Source organism: Mus caroli, chromosome 1 (genome assembly GCF_900094665.2).
Source record: "Mus caroli chromosome 1, CAROLI_EIJ_v1.1, whole genome shotgun sequence".
NCBI lineage: Eukaryota > Metazoa > Chordata > Mammalia > Rodentia > Muridae > Mus > Mus caroli.
In genome coordinates this window covers 8,769,026-8,794,664 of record NC_034570.1, presented here as the reverse complement: position 1 = coordinate 8,794,664, position 25,639 = coordinate 8,769,026, and the positions used below count along the sequence as shown (strand labels likewise).

At 43.9% G+C, this 25,639-nt stretch overlaps 1 protein-coding gene across 7 annotated transcripts in view; it reads right to left on the bottom strand.

The window, feature by feature from the left end:
* The window catches only part of Sulf1 (sulfatase 1), a 165,088-nt gene that overhangs the window by 31,491 nt on the left and 107,958 nt on the right, over positions 1–25,639 (bottom strand). For all 7 annotated transcript variants that reach the window (XM_021155418.2, XM_021155402.2, XM_021155411.2 and 4 more), the window contains 7 exons: positions 23,032–23,183; positions 20,385–20,554; positions 11,022–11,172; positions 9,963–10,138; positions 8,023–8,151; positions 7,695–7,751; positions 6,403–6,532 (listed from right to left, as the gene is read on the bottom strand). In XM_021155418.2, coding sequence (XP_021011077.1) covers positions 6,403–6,532; positions 7,695–7,751; positions 8,023–8,151; positions 9,963–10,138; positions 11,022–11,172; positions 20,385–20,554; positions 23,032–23,183 — 965 coding nt within the window. The remainder of the gene's footprint in view (positions 1–6,402; positions 6,533–7,694; positions 7,752–8,022; positions 8,152–9,962; positions 10,139–11,021; positions 11,173–20,384; positions 20,555–23,031; positions 23,184–25,639) is intronic.

Here is a 25,639-nt window from a genome sequence, read left to right as displayed (position 1 = left end):
CAATCCATGAGCATGGGAGATCTTTCCATCTTCTGAGATCTTCTTTTATTTCTTTCTTCAGAGACTTGAAGTTCTTATCATACAGATCTTTCACTTCCTTAGTTAGAGTCACACCAAGGTATTTTATATTATTTGTGACTATAGTGGTGGCCACTGTTAATAGAGTTAAATATTCAGTTGGATTCTAAAACTTCGGTTTTAATTGTCTTTTGCTCCTAACTCAATATCTTTGAGTGAACAGCAGAACCTCAGTTTTCTTCCAGACTCTATAGCCAGTAAAATAATACCTGATTCTCTTAGCAATAAAGATGTTTTATAAAAATATTGAGTGCTTTGGGTTCTAAAAAGAAGATGTGGTACCTGCAGTCAGGCCGGTGCTGGTGGAATTGATTTCAGAAAAAGCTTGCCTAGTCACTGGCCAACTTAGTTCTCCTGGTTAGAAATGCTGAAATATAGCAATTATTATTTCATGACAAAAACTGTGACTATTTTTTCCATTTTTAATTGATTTACTTTCTTTTGTGTGTGTGTGTGTGTGTATGTGGACATGCCATAGCACTTCTGTGGAGGTCAGAGGATAGAATGCAGGAGGTCAAGCTCCCCTTGTGAGACACCGGTTTCTTTCTGGGACTGAACTGGGACTGGGGGGAAGGGCCGCAGGTCTTTTCACTCACTGAGCCAGCTCACTGGCCACAGGACTTTAATGTGCACCCACAAACACTCTCGAATTCCTGGACTCAATCACCTTCCTATCTCGGGCTCCCAAAGGCTAGCACTAGCAGGGGTGGGCTATAAGGCCAGGGAGGGCTATGGCTTTGATTTACATGTATCTGGGTTTGAACTGAGATTTCCAGTTATGTTTCTGTCAGTTGACTTTTCCTTCTGAGCCTCAGTCTCTCTGTACGTAAATTAGGCAGGGAATGCCTAGCATGGTTTTTAGCAATGGCAGAATTCTGGTGACTTCTTCCTGAAGCAATCACTAGGTAATCATAATGGTTCCTACATCCCGGACATCATTTACCCTCAGATTGCTTATGGATGCCTTAATTTACACTTCAGTGTATGCTTGCCTGATTAAGAAGCAAATGAGCAAAAAAATGGGCTTCAGTTTCTTTTTTCAAATATCTACTGCTACCCAGGGACAAGATAAAAGCTTGGTTTTTTTTTGTTTTTGTTTTTGTTTTTTTTTTTATTTTTATATACAAGCTAATTCTCCAAAGTGTGTCTTCATACATGTCATAATACAGGTCAAATCCTATTCTCTGACATGTGGTCCCAGTGCAGCAGGTTTGTGATGACCTGTAGCTTTTATGCCAGTGTCAGCATCACAGAACTAATTACCTGTTGGTGGCGGTGCACTGAAAGCTTCAAACCAAATGCTGGGAAGGGAAAGACCATATAAACTTTTCTGTCCAAAGCACGAATTAGCTCAAGCCAACGACAAAATTCTCAGAAATATGAACTAGAGTCATTGACCAAGAAGATTTAGCTCCCGCTGTCTTGGGATGAGGTGGAACAGAGGGAGGAAGGGAGAGGTAGAAAGCAAGAAGAAACAGAAAAGAGAAATGCATGTATAAGGCAATACTGAGAGTGGGAAACTCTAGCACTTCAGGCCAGGCAGAACACTCAGCAGACCAACAGCTGACAGCATTCGTGTGGTACTTGCCATGGGTCCAGGTGATCATTACACAGAAATCCACATAACCTTTGCGGTAACCTCTGTGGCTGGCTCAGCTGTATCTACACATCAACAGCACTGCAAGAGTACAGTTAAGTGAATTGTCCAAGGGCACATGGATAGCAGCACAATCCCAAGGTTTGTGAAACCACTAANCAAACAAACAAACGAAAACAGAAACCAAAAGTGCAGGGCTAGGAGTATGGCGGTGCATGGGTGTGTAGCGATGCGTGTTTTTTAATTTAGACCCTTGGGATGTTGAGGTCAGAGGACAGGTTAGCCTGAGTTAACCTTGTCCTGTGGAACAAACAGAAGCAAACAAAACAAAAGAAACTCTAAACAAACAAAAGAATCAGAAATGGGAAGTGGGTACATTGATAGTTTTCAGAACTCTTCCCGGTGAATGTCACCTTCAGATTTTGCACAGGATTGTGCATGTGTTTACGAGGTAGGAGTATGTGGGCATACAAATGTGCTTAGGGTAGACTTGATAGCCGAGAGGGTGGTGGGAATTCACACTTTGTCTTGGACTAATGCAGAAACATGTAAGCAATGCAAACACATATGTCCATGTTGTCATAATTAATCCCTGCTGGTGGTTCTGTGCATAGTCAAGGAGGCATGCCAAGTGTCTGAAGCTCCAACTGGTCTATCCCCTGTTTGCTTCAAACAGCAGGTGAGAGTCCCTGGAATAATGGTGACACCCTGAAGAAATCACTCCCAGACACTCTCACACTTATGTATAAAAAAAAACACTGTTTTTCACAAGACAGACACAGCAGACCTGAGGCCTGGGGGAGAATGTAAACTGTTCAGGACATAACCCAGAAGTAGTGGGTACTGTAACTACCCAACCTCAGTATCCCCACAAAATGCCAGACGTGAGGATGCAGGCTGCTAGCCTTGGCAGGAGGAGGGCACCCGTGTGCATGTCAAGGCTGCAGAAAGAGCTCGGTTGGTAGCTCATGTGCCTGGCAGGTATGAAGCTTTTGGCTCAGTACTCAGTCCTTAAAATAGAAGAATGGATCCAAGCACGTCAGCTGTAGCCTGAACTCACAACTGAGTTGTCACTCAGGTCCCAAGCAACATGACCTCTTTTCTTTTTCTTTGAAGTCAGTGGTACTGTGTCCAAAAAAGACAATCTTCTGTGTAACAAGGTAGAAAGGAAAATGGGAGGGGATCAGGCTTCCATAAACCACAAGGCCACACCAGAGCTGATCTCAGCTTCTAAAACTTTTCGACACTCTCAGATTCTTAAGAGTGTTTGAGCACACTATCAGTAAGGCCCTGGAAGACTTGCACACAGACTGCTAGGCTCTACCCCATGGGACCTAATAAGAGGGTCAAGGGCAGAGGGTTTTCTTTTTGACAAGCTCCTAGGTGAGACTGATTACTGCCTCAGGGACCATACTCAAGGAACCATGAGATCTCAGTAACTACTCACTGGTACCCCTGGGACCACAATGCTTGAGGCAGCCAGACATCCCCTCACTTCCTATCTTCTAGAGCCTGCTTCTGCCCAATGTAAAGAATTTCTACAGGAAAAAGCTCACCATTGAGGCATAGCCCAATTCTTTGTTCCATTAATTGGGGGTGTTTCTAAAACAGGTCAGCTCTGACCTCAGATATGCAATTGAGGAAATCTAAATTCATACTCTTCTGCATAGGAAGAAAGGAACAGAAAACCATTCTAGGGAGACAGCCATAAAAATATTTTATGGGGGCAAATTAAGTTTGGAAAACTATGGATAAACAGAATTAGGTTTTTAATATAGTTACTGTGCAGGGCAAGGGTGAGACTTATGGCAATATTGTGCTATGCCCCATCTGCCCTCCAGGGCATAGATTGAGGTTTGGGTACAAGCCATATGGAGACATTTTTAGAATAGTAGACTGAAAGGTAGGTAATCAGCGTGCCTTATTCCCAAATCGACATCTTGTGCACCACTTAGAGAGCTCAAATCCTAACAAGGTTAGCAATTGGCAGAGGGCACACTAAACAGTACCTTCTGCTTCCAACTCCCAAATAAAATGCACTAGCCTATTGAGGCTAGCTTCTATAAACTCTCTGGAATCCTCATGTTTCTTCATAATAATATGAAGAGTGTCCATGAGAGATGTTTAAAGACTTTGAGTTAAAATGTGATGAATGGGCTAAGCTTTCTGTGAAACACAAAGTGAAGGCTGGCTAGAATGCTGCATGTCCGACTTTACTCCTTCAACCCTCCCTTCATACCCTCTCATACTTTACCTCTACAAACGAGAAAGCGAGAGGCAAGAGAGGCAAGGGAGCAGGTTTTTGGTTACAAGTCTGCATTTCATATGTGGGGACCTTTTATACAGGAGCACATGAATTCGGCACTAGATAATAACCTAGGTGGCCTGTTTCCCCGAGTGTAACACCTTTAGATAATGTTGGATATCTAAGGGATATCTAAGGGTCAGAGAAGTTTCATTTTTTGTTGTTTGGTTTTGTTCTTTTTGTTTTTTTATTGAATTAGTTTATATCCTGATTGCAGCTTCCCCTTCCTCTACCATTCCTCCCCTTCTCCTCAGAAAAGGGGAGGCCTCCCATGGATACCAACCAGCTTTGGCATATCAAGTTGCAGTAAGACTAGGTGCATCTTTTTCTGTTGAGGATAGACAAGGTAGCCCCGTTAGGGGAAAGGGATCCAAGGGCAGGCAACAGAGTCAGCGACAGCTCCTGCTCCCACTTGAGGAGTCCCACATGAAGACCCAGCCGCACAACTGTTACATATATGTAGAGGGTCTAGATCCATCTCATGCATGCTCTTGGGTTGGCAGTTAGTCTCTATGAGCCCTGATAGTCCCAAGTTAGTAATAGAAAAATTCCCCATAGGATCAAAAGTCTTTCTTTAGCTAAGGTAACTTAGCTTGGAAGGCAAGGTAAGTTATTATTACTGTTATTGTTATTACTTTAGTTTTTTAATTTAATTTTTGTTATCTTTAATTATCTGCACATGCATGAGTCTGTGTGTGGGTGTGTACACCTGAGTGTAGTGTTTTAGGAGGTCAGAGGGTCAGATTCACTAAGAGCTGCCCATCACGGGTGCTGGGAACTGAACTTGGGTCCTCTGAAAGAACAGTATACACTCTTCACTACTGAGCCCTCCCTCCGGCCTCTTGGTCTGTGTTTTGTAATTACGCAATTGCTGAAATCCAAGAAACAAGTCACCTGATGTAAGATGGGGATTTCCATGGCTACACACTAGAAACATCACAGTTTTCAGTTAGTAGGTGTACACAACCTCCACAGTGAACCAAGACCACTAGCAGCTGCGCTCTGCCATTTATTCCTTCCTTCTTTTCTTTTCTCTCTCTCTCTTCCTCTTTTTGCCATGTCATATTGATTTTGTTCTTTACTTTTTCACTGGGACATGGAATTTTCCTTTAGTCTATATAGATTTCCTTTTAGTCGGCACAGATTCCAACTAAAATTGTTTGTGGCCACCTGTCTTTCTTCTCCTTCCCCCACTCCTTCTCTTTCTTTGTGTTTTTGTTTTTCTGAGAGAAGTTCTCACCATGTAGCCCTGGCTGGCCTGGAACTCACTTCTGTCTCCAGAGTGATGAGATTAAAGGTGTATAGCACCACACCCAGCCCAATTCTCTTTTGTGGGGTGTTAATCCATTGTATACTGTTTTCCATTCTTACTGATAACAGCTAATGTGGGGGCCAAGCCTAGATTTCATAATTACAGCTGATATCAAAAGCTTTTTGAGCTAGAAGTGGACATACAGACTGTTTTTCTTTTTCAGCTCTGGTATAGATCTCACGATGCATGTAGGTTAGATGGCTTCTCGATTCTGCTTAGGATGGGAAGTTACATCATGTCACCAAGAGTGGCTCACTGTTCAGAGGCTCAACAGCCACCCAGCTCTTCAGTAAGTGCTCTTTAGAACACAGCCCGATGACCTACTTTGATGGAGCCAGTGCCTTTGGCATAGCTGTCCCTCTGAGAACCATCTTTGTTAGCAAGAGGGAGCTTGGGTAGTGACGAGAATATGAAGGCTTCTTAGACAGACAGATTTGTTGGCACAGAGATGTCTCTGAGTTTGTGTTGGGAGCTATTAAGACAACACAATTGTCCTGATCTCTGAATTGTGCCTCTCCCCGCCCCCTCCCCCAGAAGAAAAGGGGGTCAAAAGTGGGCCACCGACACACCGCTCTGAGAACAACCACAGATTGTTCCAGCCCTAAATCAGCGCTGGATGTCCTGACCTCAAGATGTACCCTGATACCACCAAGTTCCTGTAGTCGCCAAAAGAAAAATTTCTGCTGCCCCATCCCTCCTGCTGAGAAGTACTTCCTCTTTTTCTGCTGCCCCATCCCTCCTGCTGAGAAGTACTTCCTCTTTTTTTGCTGCCCCATCCTTCCTGCTGAGGTGCATTTCCGATGCCCCATTCCTCCTGCTGAGAAGTACTTCCTCTTTTGCTTGTGCATTTAAACCTTGAGCCTTGCTAATACAGTGGGACCTTGATGCTATTCAGACTGCTTCCGTGTGTCATTCATTGCACAAGGTTCTTGTCTCTCTCTACCCCCCCATTTGGTTGTTAGGAGAAGGTCCCCTCGAGACCCTCGAATAACTGGACCTGCTGGATGGGTCAAGTTTGCCCTCACGACCACGCAGAACCCTTAGGAGCACACAAATGCCTGAATACTGTTTAAGTCAGTGGAGGACATAGAGAATGTCTGTTGCACTCACCTGCCCAGGCTGCTCACAGGCTGTCTGGTATCTTGCTTGCTGGCACAGTTCCTTGACCCTCTCATATTTGGGCAAGTGATTTGACTGTTGGATATTCTTGCCAGATTCCTCCTTCTTTCGTAAAAATTTCCTTTGACAGAAAGAGGAAAGCTTCTTACTGAAGAGCCACCCGATTACCTTCCCAATTCCCACATAGCCTTCTTCTCTGTCACAGCAAGTCTACACTCCTTCATACCACAATATACACACTCTGCTGCTGTCGGAAGGAGACCAGCACAGACTGAGTCCTTATGAGTATCACAGGCTGGGTGTGGTGAAGATGTGAAAGTCAGCAGAGGAACCACCACTCTTCCCGGAAAGTGATTAAAATAGTCAAGGTTTGCTGGGCGGGAGTGGCACATATCTTTAATTTCAGCACCTTGTGAGGCATAGAGGCAGGGGCAGGGGCAGAGGCAGGCAGATCTCTGTGAGTTCAGGAACAGCCTGGACTACAGAAGGAATTCCCCGAGAGCCAGGGTTAAACAGAGAAACCTTGTCTTGTAAAACCAAAATCAAAACAAAATACTCCTCCAAGTTCTCTTGGTAAATAAGTAAATGTATTAATGCCTCTCTCCCTCTCAATTTACACAAAGAGAAAACCAAAGCAATGACTATCCTAAAGCAGGTATGAAGTGACCATGGAAACAATCACAATGCCATTCATGTATGTAAGTTAATAGTATGAAAAGAATATAAGGAAAAAGCAAGCAGGGTAGGGATGGCTGAGAAAGTCAGTTGACTTGCTAAGAGCTCAGGCTGAGAAGTGCCACAGGGATCCTACACCCTGGAGAGGCAGGCTCCACTCCCATCTATGACAATACTCTTTATAGTTCTACTGTAGTAACAATAATTGTTGACGGGCAATGAATAGGCAAACAGTGATTCAAACATCAGGGCCAGGGCCAGGGCTCAGCGGATGAAAGCGCTTGCCAAGCATGACTGATGGTGAGTTTGATCCCCACAACCTATGATAAAAGGAGAGAACTGACTCGTGGAACTTGTCCTTTGATCTTCATATATGTGCTATGTGCACATATGAAGCGCGCGCGCGCGCACACACACACACACACACACACACACACACACAACTTATAAATAAATAAAATCAGATAAAATAATAAAATCAAACTCACAACTGGGCCTGTGAAATCACCATGCTTACTAAACCAAAATATGAAGTGTAAAGAAACACAAAGCAGGAAGAGCTGCCCACTAGGACTGGCTCCCAGAAGCACCCAGGAACCAATAATTACCCTCTTTCCACTAGGAATGTATCACGCCAGATTTTGGCCTTCTTGTTTGTCCGAAACCTGAAAGCAAAATAATAATATTTACTATTAGCATCTGAATGTTTTCCCAAATGGATTTGTACAAACAGTTTATTTAAAGAAATACCTCCCACTTCCCACTGACCATGGCTGCATCTCCATCAACATGCAATTCATAAACAGCCGAGAAAGGCTCAGCTTGCAGGAATCCTCATGGGGCAAACTTATTTTACCTCCGTGGTTTTCAGTACTGGCTGACTGTGGGCACCGGCTGGAGTTTGGGGGCTGGCTGACAGAAGACATGTTGACATACCTGTTACCTGGCTTTTCCAGGTCTAGAAGTTTGAGGACAGATTTGCCATCCACATCAGAAGGAGAGTCAAGACCAGCAATATCCAGAATGGTAGGAGCTAGGTCAATGTTCAGAACAATCTGTGGGACTCTGTAAGGAGAAAGATAGTTCCAGGTTAGACCTAAAGCAGGTAGCAAATGGCCACAGAGCTGCTTTTTACCCCCCTTCCCCCAGTCATGGCTCATTGGCCTGCAAGCCTCCCTCCCTACCCTCTCATCTGCTCTAGGGAGGGGTGAGGGGTAGAGAGTAGTAACACAGCTGGCTTTCAAGGGGGTCAGGGCTGGAGAGATGCCTCTAACTGCTGTGTCTCAAACACATAGCCAGGCAGGATGTATATTGGCAAATGATGTGTTTAATATTTTCATTATTATTTTTAATAATGTGTGTGTGTGTTTGTAGGAGTGTGTGTTTGTATGTGAGTGTGTGCATTTAAGGTACGTACAGATGTGTTGATTCTCTGGTGCTGAAATTATAGGCAGTTATGAGCTATCTGATGTGGGCACTAGAAACTGAAGTGGGCTTTTCTACAAGAGCAGAAAATGCTCTTAACCTTCCAGCCTCATTGTGTGTGTGTGTATGTGTGTGTGTGATGCATATTTTCTAAAATGTGATACTCCAAAACTCCTCTTGCACTAAAGCTGTAAAGTTAATATTCTAAGAATCTATAGTTTTATAGTTTTTAGTTTGACTTATGCCTAAGACCTTCAATGTACAAAGCTAACTACAGACACAACTATTCTCAGTTTGTAATGAATTTTTAAAATTAATTTTAAGTTAGCATACAAAGAAATGGGTTTCATTACAACATTTTCATATTATTTTTCTGATTTCCCTATCCTAACCCATCTTTCCTCTCTCTCTGGTGTTTAAATAATCTCTTGCCTGCTTCCATGTAATATATATTCCATTAGCCCCTGTCCTCTAGTGAGCTGAATGGACATAAGACCTTCTTCAAAGAAACTTCTTCCTCATATCAGCTCATCCCAGAATAAGCTCAGCACAGCAGCAGGTGAGACCCTAGTCAGGAGATTCAGAATCCTGGGCTCTGGGCGCCAGAGATGCCCCCTCCCGCATTGAGGATTCTCAGACACATCCTCTTTCTGCCTGTTGGGCTTCTTGGTTTTGCCTAAGTCCGTGGAGGATGCTGTTTGGAAATTCATTCCCAATTCTGTCTTCTGATATTTCCACAGCTCTCTACACACATTATTTGTTTCCTACAAAAGAAGTTGAGATTGCAGAGAAAGGGCATGGTCGCCTGTGGCTCTGATGAGGTGACCTGCGGCGGAGAAAGGGACAGGAACAACTCATTCAAGTCTCTTTTCTCTTAATATAAAAGCGTGGCCAAGAGGCACTGGATTAAGGCTCCAGTCTCTCCAGGGGCTGGAGAGATGGCTCAGCTGTTAAAAGCACTAACTACCCTTCCAGAGGTTTTCTGTTCAATTCCTAGCAACCACACGGTGGCTCACAACCATTTGTAATGGAATCTGATGGCCTCTTCTGGTGTGTCTGAAGACAGCTACAGTGCACTCATATACATAAAATAAATAAATCTTAAAAAAGAAAATCAGGCATTCTAGCCCTCCATTTTCTTTTCAAAACTTAAAAACTAAGAATGTAACATTGGGCTTCATAAGAACTGATTCTGATTCAGGATAGTGTTCTCCAAGAGAACATCCTATCCACACACTGAGGGCAAAGGGGACACAGTCTCGGTTTCAGGGAATCAGGTGCTATTACTGTTATCATTTCTTTCTCTTCAGCGGTATAGTTTAGTTACGAGGTGGCAGTGGCAGTAATCACCAACCCACACATTCTATGTTTTAGTTCTGGATGAATTAAAACCTACATGATCTTACAAGTACAGGAGCTGTGACAGCTCCACACCACAGAGAAATACGTACATCGACCCTGGTTCTATGCTCGGACCACGAATGAAGAAAGGCACACGGATGTCAAAGTCGTAGGGCATGGATTTCCCCTTGACCAGCCCAAACTGTCCAATGTGGTAGCCGTGGTCCGCAGTGTAGATGATGTAAGTGTTGTCTAGCTCCCCACTTTCCACAAGCATGTTGTACAGCTGCAAGAGAGTACGAGCAGTCACAGCAAGTGTAAGGTGGTGGCCACAGCACTGTCACAACCTCCCCCAAAGGCCCTGGCTGGCTTAAACTCCCTATGTAGACCAGGCCAGCCTTGAACTCACAGCGCTCCACCTGCTTCTGCCTCCCAAGGGCTGAGATTAAAGGCACACATCACCATGCCCAACTCAGCAGTTTTCAAAAGTCAAGCCTTGCCTTAGGAAGGCTGGCAAACAGAGACATTATGCACAGTTTTGGAATGCATGTGATCCTGGGGGGAAATATCCAGCATTTGTTTTTCTTTATCTAGAACATTCTGCTTACAGGGTTTGTTTCCTGTCTGCTAAAATGGCAGACAACAAAACAAGTCATGAATCCACTTCCTTCTCCCAACAAACTCGGTAGATTTTTCAATTTGAAATTCTATGATTAAAGCAAGTGTTATCACCATTACTCTTTCCCTTAACCATAAGGGTAAAGAAGACCCCATCTGGGCGGACCCAGAGGCTGAGGTCGGACTTGATTTTCATTTTATACTGCAGAGATCAGCTGGAGTAGAGTTGCTGCTGTTCGCATTAGGTAGGGGCCTTCATTTTAGTCTACCACAGTCACCAGTACTCCATATTTTGTTGTATCTCTCTAGTTACTGACATAATTTGATTTCCAAAGCATTTGATGATATGGACCCTGAATTGTGATATTTTAAATTTTCTGTCCTTTGTCACTGGCTCTTTTAGAAACAGGATAAAGGGACAGGAATGAGGATGTCATTGAACACACTTGTCTCTCTTAACAGTATTAGGAGACAGTATCTGGGTGGACAGGAATAGGTCTATGAGAGGACAGTCAATGAAAACACGCCTCTGAGTTGGGGGATGGCCTTACCCTCTCGACAGAGTCGTCAACTGACATCAGAGTCTGCAGTCGTTTGCGCTGGAGGACGTTGGTGAATTCCATGTGGATAGGCAACATGGGCCCTGTGTACTGCATGATCCAGTGTTTGTCCATGTTCGGTGCATAGTTATAGCTGGGCGTTCTGAGAACACACAGAAAGTAGTCATCATATAGCCTTTTCTTTCTTTTTTTCCCCCCGAAAACTTAGTCATTATAAGTTAAAGATTGTAAAATAATCACTTCTGAAAGATAATTTAGTCACTGCTGAAGTGTTCTTCTCCTAAGCATCTTGAGAACGCTTTGAGTTTGTGATACTATCGTCTTCACCATTCCAAACAGTACACACCCTCTGTAGGCATGTACACTCACAGATAATACTCAGACTGTACATGGAATTAATTCAAGTTCATTTGGGTTCTATGAATACAATGTGTAAGCGATACATGAAGATAAAGATGGTTATTTCAGATTTTCAGATAGCACAGAAATGCAGAAGGAATGTTCTTGGGGTGATGTCAGCTCCTGAAGTGTCTATTACTAATTACCCTGTTAAAGCCACCCGCACATTAGTGGGATGATGGTGACCACCATCTCAACATAGTTCTTTCTCTTGACTCTCTTAAGATAACCTTATTGTTCACTTACACGCTGCTGTCATGAGGTTTGTTCTTTGTTCATGGTGGAGGCTAAAACCATGGATTCAGTTGTATTTTCTGGGATTATAACCAAGGCTGAGTCTGCCATTTACACAGTTACCAAGAAAGTACTTGCCTCAGAGAAATCAATAGGGTTAGAGGACAAGGGTTCTGTTAACTATAGAGAAGTGGGTTTTGCTGTGGAATAGGTGCGTTCACACCTACAGTGTGTGTGTGTGTAGTGGTTTGCAGAGATTAATGGTATCAGCTACACAGCCCTGGAAACTCAAAATGATTACTTTCTCATCAAGTCTTCCCTAATGTCCATTAGATGACACCATCTCATGCTCCTGAGGTGAGACCTGTGTTACGGAGACACTATTAGGTATTCATTGAAGCCTTCTCTTCACAAGCTATTAACAGCTCACAGAGGGAGTATTTGCTGTAAGGTAGTATCTAGATTATTTTATATGTTCTAACTAATTTGATTGTCTCAGCTCTTTTGGTTAAAGGTTCATTGTCCCCATTTTACATCTTTGGAATCCAAGCCAGGTAGGCAAGTTACATAGTTGAACAAAGATAGCAGAGTCAAGCCTGAATCCCACAGCGCACATACATTAACATGAACAAAGCAATGCACAAGGGATGCTTCCTCTGTCTGAGAGTGTCAGTCTCCCAGAGCAAGCCACCGGCTGTGTTGAGGAATCAGTTTATCTGTCCCTGTTTGCAGGATAGAATTCTTCAGTTGAAGGATTGTGGAAAGAAAGTCTGACAGTGAGCCTGGAAGCAGCCCTGTTGAAACAGGTAATTTTAGGAGACGTTGAGTACCCAGTCTGTAATATGGAACTCCCTATACAACACTGCATGGCTCTGCCTGGGGATGTTCCCATGCACACCGAGCCAGAGATGGCACCTGATTTTCACATTTTCTTCTGCCAGAGCATCCATTCAGATAGTCAATAATGGTAGGTGGGAGCAGACATCATTTTGCTACCTGGTTTGCTCACGGTCATCAGTTAAGCTCTGGAAGCACCATTGCCAACGGTACAAATGGTGCCTGGTAGAAGACATGAGTTCCCACTAAAGGGATAACTGAAGAGTACAAAGCAACCCTGAGTTTGCACACGTGTGAGTGGAGTGCAGGGGGTTCCTCTAGGACGTCCACAACTCAATAAGCAAATTCTCTTCATGTGAATGTCTAGGTCAAAACAGTCCTGGAACATTCAACTACGGAGTCTTTGAGAACCATCTGCCATTCTTTTCAAATGAACCACCCCTTCCCATTTTTCCTCTTCCTTTTAAAGAGTACGTCAAAGAGAAACTTTGAATATCAGTGTTTGCTGCCTACCAGATAAATGATTCTGGAGCCAAGTGGTTCCAGTTTTTGACCTGAAAGGATTCCTCCTTTCTAGAAAAGGCTGCAGTGATAAGTGGGTACAGCAGAAGGGATAGAGTCCGCCTTTCCCACTGGCTATGCAGCATGCGTGGTACAAACAGGATTAGATTAAGAAGCTGAGGACAGAGAAGCTCAAAAATCCCCAAGCAAAGGTTTTGCACCCATGTACTGGGGCCCCGGGGTAGGGGAATTGTGGGGAGGAGTATGAGGTCAGAGCAAGACAGCACATTGGTCATGAAAGGTCTCCTAGTCTTTTACCAATTGTGGCCCCAAAGGGAATACAGCTGTAAGAGATTACACAGGGCTTCTGCATAATACCCATCCTTCCCACACTGCCTTTGAAGTTAGGTCGGCTTAATTTAAAAATAAATCTAGTTGACTTTTTTTAAAACCACAAAACCTCAACGCAAATAAAAATTACAATAGGCAACCGACATGCAGGCTCACGTGGGCAAATTACATCTTCCACCAGTTACCTTGATGTATTGGCGCAGCCCCACCTCACTTTGAGGAGCCGGGAAACTTGCAGCAAATTACAAGCCTCAAATTGGACTCCTGGATTTACCAAATGACATATGTTAAATCTGGCTTATATTAAAAGGGAGAGTTCAGGGCCTGTTGTCAAAGCTGTCCACCCTCCCCCTGTAGTTTTCTGACTTTCTCAATATGGGAGATGACCTCTAGCTTAGAAGAGGACATTCCAGGTGGGATCCCAGCGGGGATCAGGGCTCTGGGGGCACAAATTTGCTTTTTAAAGGAAGACAGACAGCCGCTGTTACCCCCACCTCCCAAGAACAGCAGCTGTTCAGAGACCTGCAGGTGGAAGGTCCGGGTTGCTGGAATTGACAACATTGTTGAAAAGTGATCTTTTGCCAAAGACTGTGGTTGCCTCCTGCTGAGGTCTGCCAAATTCCTTGAAGATGCAGCCTTCTGTCCTCCAGTGATAATTAAGGCTTGCTTGCATAAGGACCTGACTTCAGTCTCCCCAAAGAGGGCCTGGAGCTGTCTCAGGGACAGCTTCACTGAAAGAACATTCCTTACAACTGGGAAACTGTCTTCAGTTGTTGGGTACCCCGCTCTTCTTTGCAAAGTGCTCAGGCTAGCGGCTCTAGGCCACTGTTCCCTCTGTGTCCTCACACAGACCCAAGCTCCCAGGCACAGAGGTCCCCAACGTTGCCCAGAACAGGTGAGTTGTTTTCTGAATGGAAAGGGTATTCTCCCATCTTTAACCTTCAGCTCAATTGAAAGTATTTTCCTTTCTACTGAGGAATTGTTGAATATCAGTTTATGCTGCAGATACATCATCTGGCTCATTAGATGTATCACAGAAAGTGGCCATCACTGATTGTCACTTTAAAATTGAAAGGACAAAGGATCAGATCATTGCCTTTTGAGTTTCTGTCCCTTCAATACAAAACAAGGCAACAAATGACCCCAGAGGTATCGCGCTCTTTCGGGCTTGGTAACGACTCCAGCCTGTGAAGTGCAGGGTTCAGACAGATCTGCTTGTCCCCCACATCTGCAGCTCCCCATGACTGTCCCTGCGTTGGGAGGCAAGCTTTGTATTTGCCCCCCTGAGGCTTCTCTGTGTGCTGTTTTCCCCTGTCTGGCTTTTGTAGGTGTCTTGCTCAGGACTGCACCGCATGCACACACCTGGTCTCCCAGTGAAGTTCAGTCTTCAATAGGATGCTAATTTTCTTCCCAGTTTGAGTCTTTTTTCCCTGAGTTACTTTTTGACTAAAATCAGGAAAAAGGATTCTGAAAAAAAATCAACAATAACACCTTCCTCTTTGGTGGATAGTTTTTTTTTTTTTTTAAATAATAGAATGATTCTTAGTAGCCAAGAAATAGCTTCAAGAAATGCATGTGTTGTATATTAAATTCATATTGGTGAATATGAACTTTGTGGTTCCTTTTGAATATTGATGACCTTTGCTGTCATTCCAGTGAAAATATATTTCTTTTGTTGATGTGTTGAACATCTGTTTTCTTCATTATTTTTTAGTTGCAAACACCAACAAAAAGGACGCTGATAGTGTTGTTCATTGAGTGGTGAGGTAGGTCTTGGTGCATAGTGAGCACAAGCCCATTCTACAATCTTCCTACATACTTGCAAAGCTTTACCTTGGAGACTCTAGACCTACTCTCCCAGGTCAAGTCATCTTCAATTTCATTAAAATGGAGTTTCCATAATTGACTTTATGGAGATCTGCCCCACTTGACTTCAAAATGTCTTTAGGCAGATAACATTTGAACGAACGCAGAGTAAGACCAAATGATCTTGATTATAGGAATACACTAAAAAGAGAATTGTTTAATGATGCTGGAAATGCCTACTGGAATTATGCAAATATGTATGGTCCACTTTGATATTCATTGTGGCTGGGACATGAAGTGAGACATGGTCTGGTGTAATGGGCAGGACAGCTGGGACACGGAAAGGTGGCATCTGTCCTTAACTACTTATGTCACCTGAACAAAGCCATTTAGGCTTTCAGTAAAGCAAACAACTGGGACTTTATTTATTTATATATCTATTTATTTATTTAATTAAAAATTATAGAATTAAGAGAATTGCTAGTTGATCTTTGAACTCTTAAACATTTTTTGAAGAATTCTAGTACTATATCTGAAAAATTATTTTCATGTCAGCTAGCTGGTGAGGTCAACATTATTCACTTGGAAAACAGAAATTAATTTTACAACTACATGAGAGCCAGGCTCCCTTTCCCAGAGGCTAAAGAGAGATGCTTTTTGTCTCTGCCTTAGGGCAGAGCTGCTAGGTCACCATTCATAGGCTGTTTCATGTGACTGTGTTCCTCTGGAACCACATAGCTAAGTTCAGGAATTTAGGTCCACCGGGTTCATCTTAAAGTGGAAATAGCGGCGTAGGTTTATAAAAAAGGGAACAGTTCTGCTCACACTGGAAACTTGTTTAGTATTTAAAAATTCATCTTCAGATGCATAACTTTTATGGATTTTTTTTTTTTTTTTGGTGAAAGCGATGAGAATACAAGTTCTTTTCAGGCCAAGACATTTTATAAAGGTTTATTCATTTGTTTTTAAATTCTGTGCGTATATTTATGTAGGGTATGTACATGTGAGTGCAGTGCTTTCAGAGGCTAGATGGGAAGTTAACTGCCCTGGAGCTGGAGTTACAGGCTGCTTGACATGGGTGCTGGGTCCTCTTGGATGCTAAGCCTTTCTTCAGCTCCAAGAGAGGGTGCTTCTTTACAGCTCCAATTAGCAGCTTGCTCTCTCCCCTCCCCTCCCTCCTTCCTCCGTCCCAGTCTTTGTGTCTCCTTCTCTTTGTCTCAGTCTGTCTCTATGTCTCTGTATCTGTATCTGTCTCTGTCTCCCTCCCCCACCTCCCTATGAAGTATGGAAGAAACAACTATTGAAACAAAACAATTAAAAATCAACCCCTAGAGCTGATGGGGTGCAATGGGTGGCAGGGGCACATTATCTCGGGGTGGAGAGTATGAGGCCAGACTTATTTCCTGAAAGTTTAGTAGGGTCTCTGCCATAGGGAAGGGTTTCATGATAAGACTTTTATGTGGATTTCCGTATTGGAGCCTTTCTTGTATTTCTTGGAGGCCAAGACTGGCTGAACTACTGTCTGATTAAACAGGACCCCCATGTGAACAAGGGAGCGATAATCCGTTCCTATTCTTAGCTGGGAGGCATAACCTCTTCCTTCAGTTTGTAAAGCCAGTGTGCAGATACTGAATGGGCCTCTCTCTTTGTCAAAGAAGCAAATACCATGGAAACTTGATCCACTCTCTCCAGTGTAAGAGGGTCAGATAGCCACAGCCCAGGGCTGGATGAAAGGGATTGGGTGATGTTTGGCCACCTAGGAAGACCTGAAGCAAACTGTCCACATGACTAGCTTCCCCCACTAGAGAAGTCTTCAGCTCCATGCAGTTTCCACAGGGCCTGCCAAGTATTTCTGCAGAGCACTTCACTGCTTGCATCCCGTTGCTTGACTGCATTGCTAATGTTTTCACTAAGGAAGCCAGCCATTCAGTAGCGCTACACACTGCAATCTGCAGCTTGTCTTCAATTTGTCTCGCTCCTTTTGTTGGAGGACTGAACTCTGAACCTGCGCACCCATTCCCTCCCTTTCTCTATCAGCAGCCAGGGAGACCTTTGCAACAAGCCATCCATCCAGGAACTCAAGGCCTGTTGGGGGCAAGGCATGCGCTCTGTGTGCTAGGCACACAAAACCCAAGGCTTAGTGGCAAAGAAGTGGAATCACTCAGTGACTGCACACATGTTCATATCCTCTGATTGGTAATGTTCTGCTGCCTGGCAACTGTCCAGAGCAGAAATGTACAACTAGAAAAATATGACAGTCTGGATCTGTTCTTTTTAGAACAGCCAGGTGTGAGAGGTCCATTGCAGTGAGTTCTCAAAGGACTTATTCCATCACCACAGGGCAAGGAAACACTTGTTTCTCTTTTTAAACCGTAAGTTAGACAGCATGAAATTATACTATTTGTGGGCCAATCATATTGACATTTGTAGATGGCTGATCTTAATAGAAAAGATTAGTGAGAATGATCACGAGCAGTGTGGCTTCTATGTCTTCATGTGGAACTGTGACCTCTGCGACCTCTCTGGTCTTGTTTTTGACATCACATCAGTGTGCCATATTTAATCCCAGTTATTCCTGGAGGCTGTAGGGCTAAAGACACTGCCTGTGGCCTTAAGGAGGACAGGGAGACAAGCCTGCATACTTCCCTCTGCCAGGCAAAGGTTTTGCTTTGTTGGGTCAATGTGAAGGACACTGCTGGCTCCTTAAAAGTTTAAAGGACTAGCCCAGCCTTTTCTCATGTAAAGACAGCTCACATGGTTCTTATTATCCTACTTAAGTACAAATTCACTGAGGTTCTCAATATTCTGCAATCATTTCCCTATAAGCTTTATGTCTATTACTTTATTTGGACCCCGTTCTTCAGGGCCTGGGCCATGTCTTAGAGCAGTGTTTGTCAACCTTCCTAACGCTTTCAACTTTTCATTACAGTTCCTTGTGTTGTGGTGCCCCCCAATTGCAAAATTATTTTCATTAGGATAGGATGTGCTAATCCTAATTCAACAAAGGAAGCCCCATAACTGCAATCTTGCTACTGTTATGAACAGTGATCTAAATATTTTTGGAAGTAGAAATTGGCTGGAGGGGTCGAGACCCACAGGTCGAGAACCAGTGTTTTAGATTCTCTTGCATGTGTCCTTGACTCTGCTATACTCTGTCTCTGAACTCAGCTACCTTCCTGGCTATAGAGTCTTTTGCAAACATGCCCCCTGGCCTTCCTGGTCCTCTCTGAATGCCTGTTGAATTCCTCCAAAAGATACTGATGCTTTCCCCTGATGCTCTATGGTGCTGGGATTGCTGCTCTATGCTTGACACTCTGGCCCTACTCGTGCTACGACTATCTGAACACTTTCCCATCTTCCCTGTGAAACTTGGGTCTGGGAGAATTTCCTATAAATCTTTTAAGTCCATGTCACAGCTCTACTTGGCTGGTGGATCTCAAATAAACATGGTTGTGTTTCAGTGAAATCTTATTAACACAAGCTGGATTTGAACCCCTGTCGTAGTTTATTCGTTTTTAAGGGTTTTTATTGGTTATTCCTTAACCTGTTCCTGCTGTATGATAACCTTATGAAGTATAATTTTCAGTGTAGAGCCCAACATTCACTCTTCCAAACTACTGCTGAGAACCCCATCCCCCAAGCCCCACCTGGACTCCTCTCCATGTGCAAGTGTTGTCTGTAAACTTGACCTAGCTGTCAGAACCTTTTGTGTGGCTGTTTTTTATATAGGCTTCTGACCTAGCCTTGAAGCTTCAAAGGCAGGCTGGCCTCTAAAGAACCATGAAATGCCATATCTTATCAACCCTTCTCTGCAAAGGCTGTAGAAAGTCATCTTAGGATAGGATGGTGCTACTGCTAATTCAACAAAGGAAGCTACACCAAGTGAGTGCTGATTCAAAAGAGGGGAAAGGTGAGTTTCAAGGCGTTACTGAAGAAGCCCGAAAGATCTGTTCCTCCACTGAATGGCTGCTTACTGAATCTGTAGCTGAGCAACACCACGGAGCCACCTGCTACTAGGATTCATTCATAAATCCATCGGCAGACTCAGTAACAGGGGAAGGATTCTGTCCATATAGTTGAGTTCAACACAGCAGCTCATGGAGACCAGTTGTTGGATGTCTTCATCGTTTTTGCATTCTCCTGGGCACACTCAGTAGGTGACCCGCTTTGCTTCCTGTTCTAAGTCACTCTGACCTCTTTCCTGTTAGTCTTGGTCAAGTGACTCAGGAAGGACAGTTACAGAAAGATACTAAGTAAGAATAAAACTAAAGCTTCCATACAGGATGCATAATACCCGGCCATATACATAGAATACATAGAGAAGTAGTTCCTTTTCTATCTCCCTGAGGTTCTTTCTGTCTGGGATCTTAGAAACTCGAGGAGATGGACAGGGGCCGTATTTAAGCACAGCTAGATCATGGGCCAAACTCTGAGGTGTGTGATAAAGGTGCCTTTTGAATGGGCGTGCTTTCAGCAGACCCGGTACGAGCTACCTTGTGTGGAAGGCCGCATATTGAGCGTGAGGGTTGGGAGAAACTGTGCTCTTTACTGCCAAGGCACCTAGGCTTTTCCACCCTTGGCCAAGGAGGATTATCAGCACACTGCAGCTCTCTCCCTCACCTCCGCTTTGCCTTGAGGGCCTACCCTGAGCCTCCCCACTCCCTCCTCTCAAGATGAAGCATTAGGTTATTTTAAAGAAGCTGCGACCTGAAAGGGCCTCCCAGGCCAGCTACTCTAGTTGCCTTCTGCACAAGCCTAAATGAACATCTGCAGCCAAGCTGCTCCTGTGTTCCCCCGGAAAGAAAATAAAGCCCCGTTTCTATAGCCAGAGCAGACAGGGGCCGCACTGCGGCTATGAAAAGCAAAATGGTTCTACCCTATTAGTACTATTAAGTCATACTCCAGAATACCATTTATTCCACCAAAAGGAACTCTAGGTGAAAACTGCCGCTCTTTTCCTTATATGAGCCCCTTCATTTAGCTACTGGCAGACCCCGGAATGCGCTACCCAATCAGAACTGCCAGCACTCGCTTACTGCGAGACTGGTTGGCGCCTCTGCCTGTTCTGTGCAGTATACCTCAGTTCTCACATTCTGACACTGCAGAGCTGGCATTTGTCCCTTGGGGCCACACAGAGTGGAAAGAAAGAGGGTAAAGAAGAGGATAAATTGGGGAGCACAAGCAAGGGCCTAGTTCGGCAGAGTGCATTGTTAATTTTGTACTCACATGTGTTGGGAGGCATTGGGGTACAGTTTTGAAAACTGTGGGGCAGAGTCTTCAGGGCCGTGTGGTGCTGCATGGCTGATCACCATCATAATGGGCCTATGGGGATACATTCTCTTAGACATTTTGAAGTAATTAATGCTCTCGTTAGTGATTAAGTCTGTGAAGTAATCCTGAAACATACATTTGACACAAAACAAAAATTACAAAAGGTGACATTCAAGATCACATTTGAACACCGCTTCCCTCTGAATCTACCCACTGAGTGACGAGGTAAGGTCTAAACATGAGCCAGAGGAGCCCCCAAAGGAGCCAACCACCTCCAAGAACAGACAAAATCGGCCGCTGTTCATTCCTAGGGGAGCTTGCTTAACAACAAGGGTGTGGGGAGATATGCACCATTCAGCAATTAGGGAAGAAAAGAGGCAAGTTGTGTTTGCCCAAGATAATGATTAAGGCTAGCAATACAAATTCAACAGCACATGAAACACCGGATATGTATCTCATTCTCAGATTTCATTGATGTAATTCGTTGGCAAAACATTTAATTACCGAAAGGGCAGGAAACACCCACACCCACTCCACATTCACAGCCTCAGAACACACACACACACACAAATGTGCAATGCCAGAAAAGAACCTTTTCTTTGAAGTACCCATCCACCACCATCTATCTACTCGAAGGCATTGTCAAGCAGGCACAGGGACAAGGTGCAACATTTTAGCGAGTCTTTCCAACGCTTAATTAAATATGGGAGCATTTGATTTTCTGCAGCTTACTCTGTGTTAATTGTACAAAGAAAGTAATAAGCTGCTGGGCCTAAGTTTGACTTGCTAATAAAATGACTTCAGCCATGGTTTAGAGGGCGGGGCGTGATGAACCTTTGGAAGTGGGTAGGGAGGACACTGAATGAAGAGGAAAGAGAGGATGGGAACTTTAAGCCACCTGCTTCCTCTGTGTGCATCATTGGCCCAAAACTCTAGTGTAAACTTTTCTCAGAAACTCCTAGGCAATGGCCACAATGTCAAAGACTTCCAGGCACAGCTGGTCACATGTTGTAGAACAGCTGCTGGGGGAAGCAATCCATGTCACAAGTCCTTGTTAGGACAAATCCAAAGGCTGTCTCCCCTTTCCATTCAGGAGTCTGTTTAATGTCTTTACACATGCCACCCCCTCTCTTACACACACACACACACACACACTCCTTTATAACACACTTGTCTTTGACACCTAATCAGCCGTGATAATGAGCAGGTCTCACTGATTTAGTATTTAGAGATTCGTGATTACTTTGTTCTCCTTTGGACAACAGGGAATGAAAGGTTAACAGCTTGAACGAGGAGCGTGAAAGCATTCCCACAGGTCAAAAGTGATAGCAATGACAGTCTCTGTGCGTGGCTTGCAGTGATTTTGTTCCCAGCCAGGGAAATGACCCAGGAGACATGAGTGGTTGAACCACTCACTCCATGCTGAACTTTCTTGTCTTTTACAATGAGGGCATCGCTCAACTTTGCCTCCAAAGTGCTTGCTGGCTTGACTCTCAGCTCTGATGTTGGGATGCCCATCAGCAGTGTGGGTGAATTCGTTTGTTTTCCAAAGGTTAGAAAAGACCCAGACTTACACCTCATCTCTCTGCAAGTCCACTGTGCCGTAATCAGGCCAGACACAGTAACCTCGTCACCTTTCCCTTTCTAACAAACACCTGGACCTGTTGATACAGGCGCTAGACCCAGCTGCTTTTTGGCACTTCCAGGAAAATGAGATGGACATGCCCAGAAGGAAAGAGTATTTTAGAAAAATTACCACGCTGAATTTAAAGCTATTCCTCCCTTTGTTTTTATAATCTCAGTTTTTTTAAAAAAATCAAGCAAGTAACCATAAGAACATATTTGTGATTTGCTGTGCTTTTCCTGGGGTCTCACCAAGCACTCTTGGTTGGCTGCAACTCACTACAGAGCCCCAGCTGGTTCAAACTCTCCACCCATCTGCCCCAGCCTCCCCAGGACTGGCATTTTAAGACACACAACACTGTGCCTGGCTTACTTAGGTAAGTTTTAAAATCTAGGAAGGACCTAATTGTTTGAGACCATGGGCAGTTTCTCTAGGTTGATTTGGAAATCCTAAGACTGACAGCCTAAACTGTTATGAGCTCTCACTGCCACAGGATGATGGCCTTGTCACAAATACTAGGCTTCCTCAGATGGCAGTAAAAGCGAATAACACAGCATCCCAGAGTTTTTGGGTGTACTATGCTGCTCTTAGTTTCACATGGAAGGCTGAAGCCACAGACAAAAGTATACTTTCAGCACTAAAAAGTGAAATGGCACAAGATTATGCGAACGAGCTCTTGAGTGAGGGACAGACAAACATTATCACAAGGGAGGGGGAGGTATGATTTTCCTGATGGCGCTTTCATCAAGGACTGATTGCCTTTCACCCTAATGAGGGAGAAGGAAGAAAACCTCAGTAGACAAACACACTGGTCCTTTCCAGCCTTCTCCTCTGGAGCTGGAAATTGCCTTAACATTTCTTCTTCGGACATTGTGAGAACACAGAAAGCCCATCTTGCAGACAGCTTACCTCCCTGGAAGCGTCTTTCCCCCCACTACGCACAGGAGCAGATTGATACAGGTTCACACTGGAAATTACCTTTGCATAATCAAATCCATGCTTCTCCTTAATGCCGTTGCGACAAACAGTGTAATTATAGAAACGAGAATTCTTGATTAATCCGAGCCATTCTCGCCATCCAGGAGGGATGTAGCTGCCATTGTATTCATTGAGGTATTTTCCAAAAAAGGCTGCAATGGGAAAGGAAAGATTATTTTCTTGTGTGAGATGATTAATCATAAACATATGCAGAGATAGGAAATTAGGTCTTGAAAGGTGGGTGACGGAGAAATGGAGATTCAGATGACGGTGCCTCCCGAGCTTCGCCTGCACAGTTTCTCAGGCTTGGTCAGTGAGACATCTGCACACTCTGATTTTCAATTAATGTATGTAGAACTGAAATACATGGATTGTACTGATCACAGTACTCTTGGGGATCTGCTTCGTAGGGCTAGCCTGGAATAAAAGCAGAATATATTCCTTTGTTCAGTAAACTGGGAAACGGAGAAAGTCAGACTAAGAGATTAGGCATGTGATAGCCATGTGAGGACCGGGGCACTGAAAGCCATTCTTGGTGACAAAATTACATTGTGTTGCTTTTTATTTGAGCAATGAGTCACAAAAACTCCAGAGAGAAGTTCACCTTGCTTTTCACTTATCCACAGAGCAAGCATTTTCCTAAACTTCCAAGTCCTCCCTCACCGAGTAGAGCACCCCAGAGAGGCACTCCACTTTTACTGTCTTCTTTATCCGAATCTGGTCTTGAATCAAGGCCAGGGTAAACTGTTTCACTCAAAGACTTGTCTTGAACCCCGAATTCTGTACCCTGTAGCTCTAGTGCACCTTTTCTTTCCTCTTGGAATCATAGTCTGGTTCATGAGGAAGCTTTGTCCCTTTTGATAGACTCTTTCTACTTTATTTATTTATTTTGGTCATCTATCTATGTATCTATGTATGTATCCATGTATGCACGTATGTATGCATCTATCTATCTATCTATCTATCTATCTATCTATCTATCTATCTATGAGGCAATGTCTGGCTATGTGACCCAGGCTGGCCTTGAATTGTCATTTTTCCTGACTCTGTCTCCTAAGTGCTAAGACTACAGCGATGAACCTCTGTGTCTACTTTTGCCTCACCCTGTGGCCTGCCCACCATCCCTGTTCAGTACAGGGCTCCACCAATGTTTCCTACACTGAGCCTCATGTATCAAGTATATTCCAGAGTTTATACATTCTGGACTTAATAAAAAATATGTTTGCACTTTAGTTCAAAATTTAAAAGCTGATTTGTTCTCCTAATATGCTTCTATAGAATATAGTTCTTTAAAGTGTCTTAAGTTTATGTTATTCCTTAGCGTTGTTTTCTTTGAAAACAATCTCAGCCAGGCATGGTGGTGCATGCCTTTAATCCCAGTACTTGGGAGGCAGAGGCAGGTGGATTTCTGAGTTCGAGACCAGCCTGGTCTACAAAGTGAGTTCCAAGACAGCCAGGGCTATACAGAGAAACCCTGTCTCAAAAAACCAAAAAAAGAAAAAAAAAAGAGAGAAAACAATCTCGACTTGAGTCTGAGAAACATACCACTTTGGGGTTGGAGAGATGGCCCTGTGGTTAAGAGCACTGACTATGCTTCCAGAAGACCTGAGTTCAATTCCCAATATGCACACTCACAACTGTCTGTCTGTAACTCAAGTTCTAAGGGATCTTACACTTTCACAAAGAAATACACGCAGGCAAAACACTGATGCACATAACATAAGTAGATAGATGAATCATTAAGGAAGGGAGGAATAGAGAATAAAACTATGCTAGTTTCTTTGTTGGAGGAATGTTTTCTTGTGGACCGTGTAAGCAAGTGAAGGACCAAGTGGCCCACCGACCCAGTGTCTGTAGTTTGATGATCCTGCCCAGTTCCCAATCAGGTTGATGAGTGTAGAACAAAATGTCAGGTGTTTGCCTGTGTGACACTTCTGGCTTCCTCTCCAGGCTAGAATTACAAAATGATTTTCCCTTTCTAACAAAAACACAGTAGAATTCAATCTGAGAAGCAGCCCAGACCCTTGTTCCTGCTAGTTCTGAGTTCAGAAAGGGGCTGTGCTGGGAGCTTGTGCTTAACCCTGCCCTGCACTCTTTGTCTTCCTCCTTATCCCTAGGGGCCTCACCCTACTTTTTTTTTACCCATTTGCTTTCAGAGAGGTTTTGTAAAAGAGCATAGCATAGCAATTGGACTTTGTAGCTGAGAGCAAGCTTTGTAGGCACCTAAAGGCTTGCTCCCATCTCCTCCTTCCTACACCGCTCTGAAGAACCTGAGTGGGAGAAGCATAGTGGTGGGGTGTTGTGTGAGCCAAAGAGCCTGATCAAGAGGTAAAGCACCTAAAACAGTGTTTGACATATACTGGGGCTTCTCACACAATCCCATATTTTAAGTACTTTACCATTTTCTGGTTGAAGGACACCTTGCTCTATGACTTACTTTGTAGAAACCAAGTATCTGTATCTCTCTCGTGTTTTCCATTTTCCTTAGCTAATTTTCAAACCTTTCCTGCTCCTTTCGGTGCTCCCGCCTTCAGGGCAGCCATTCCCAGTCATGCCTGCCCTTCCCTCATGGCTGGACTTTTTAGGTCACTTTGTACCATTTCTAGCC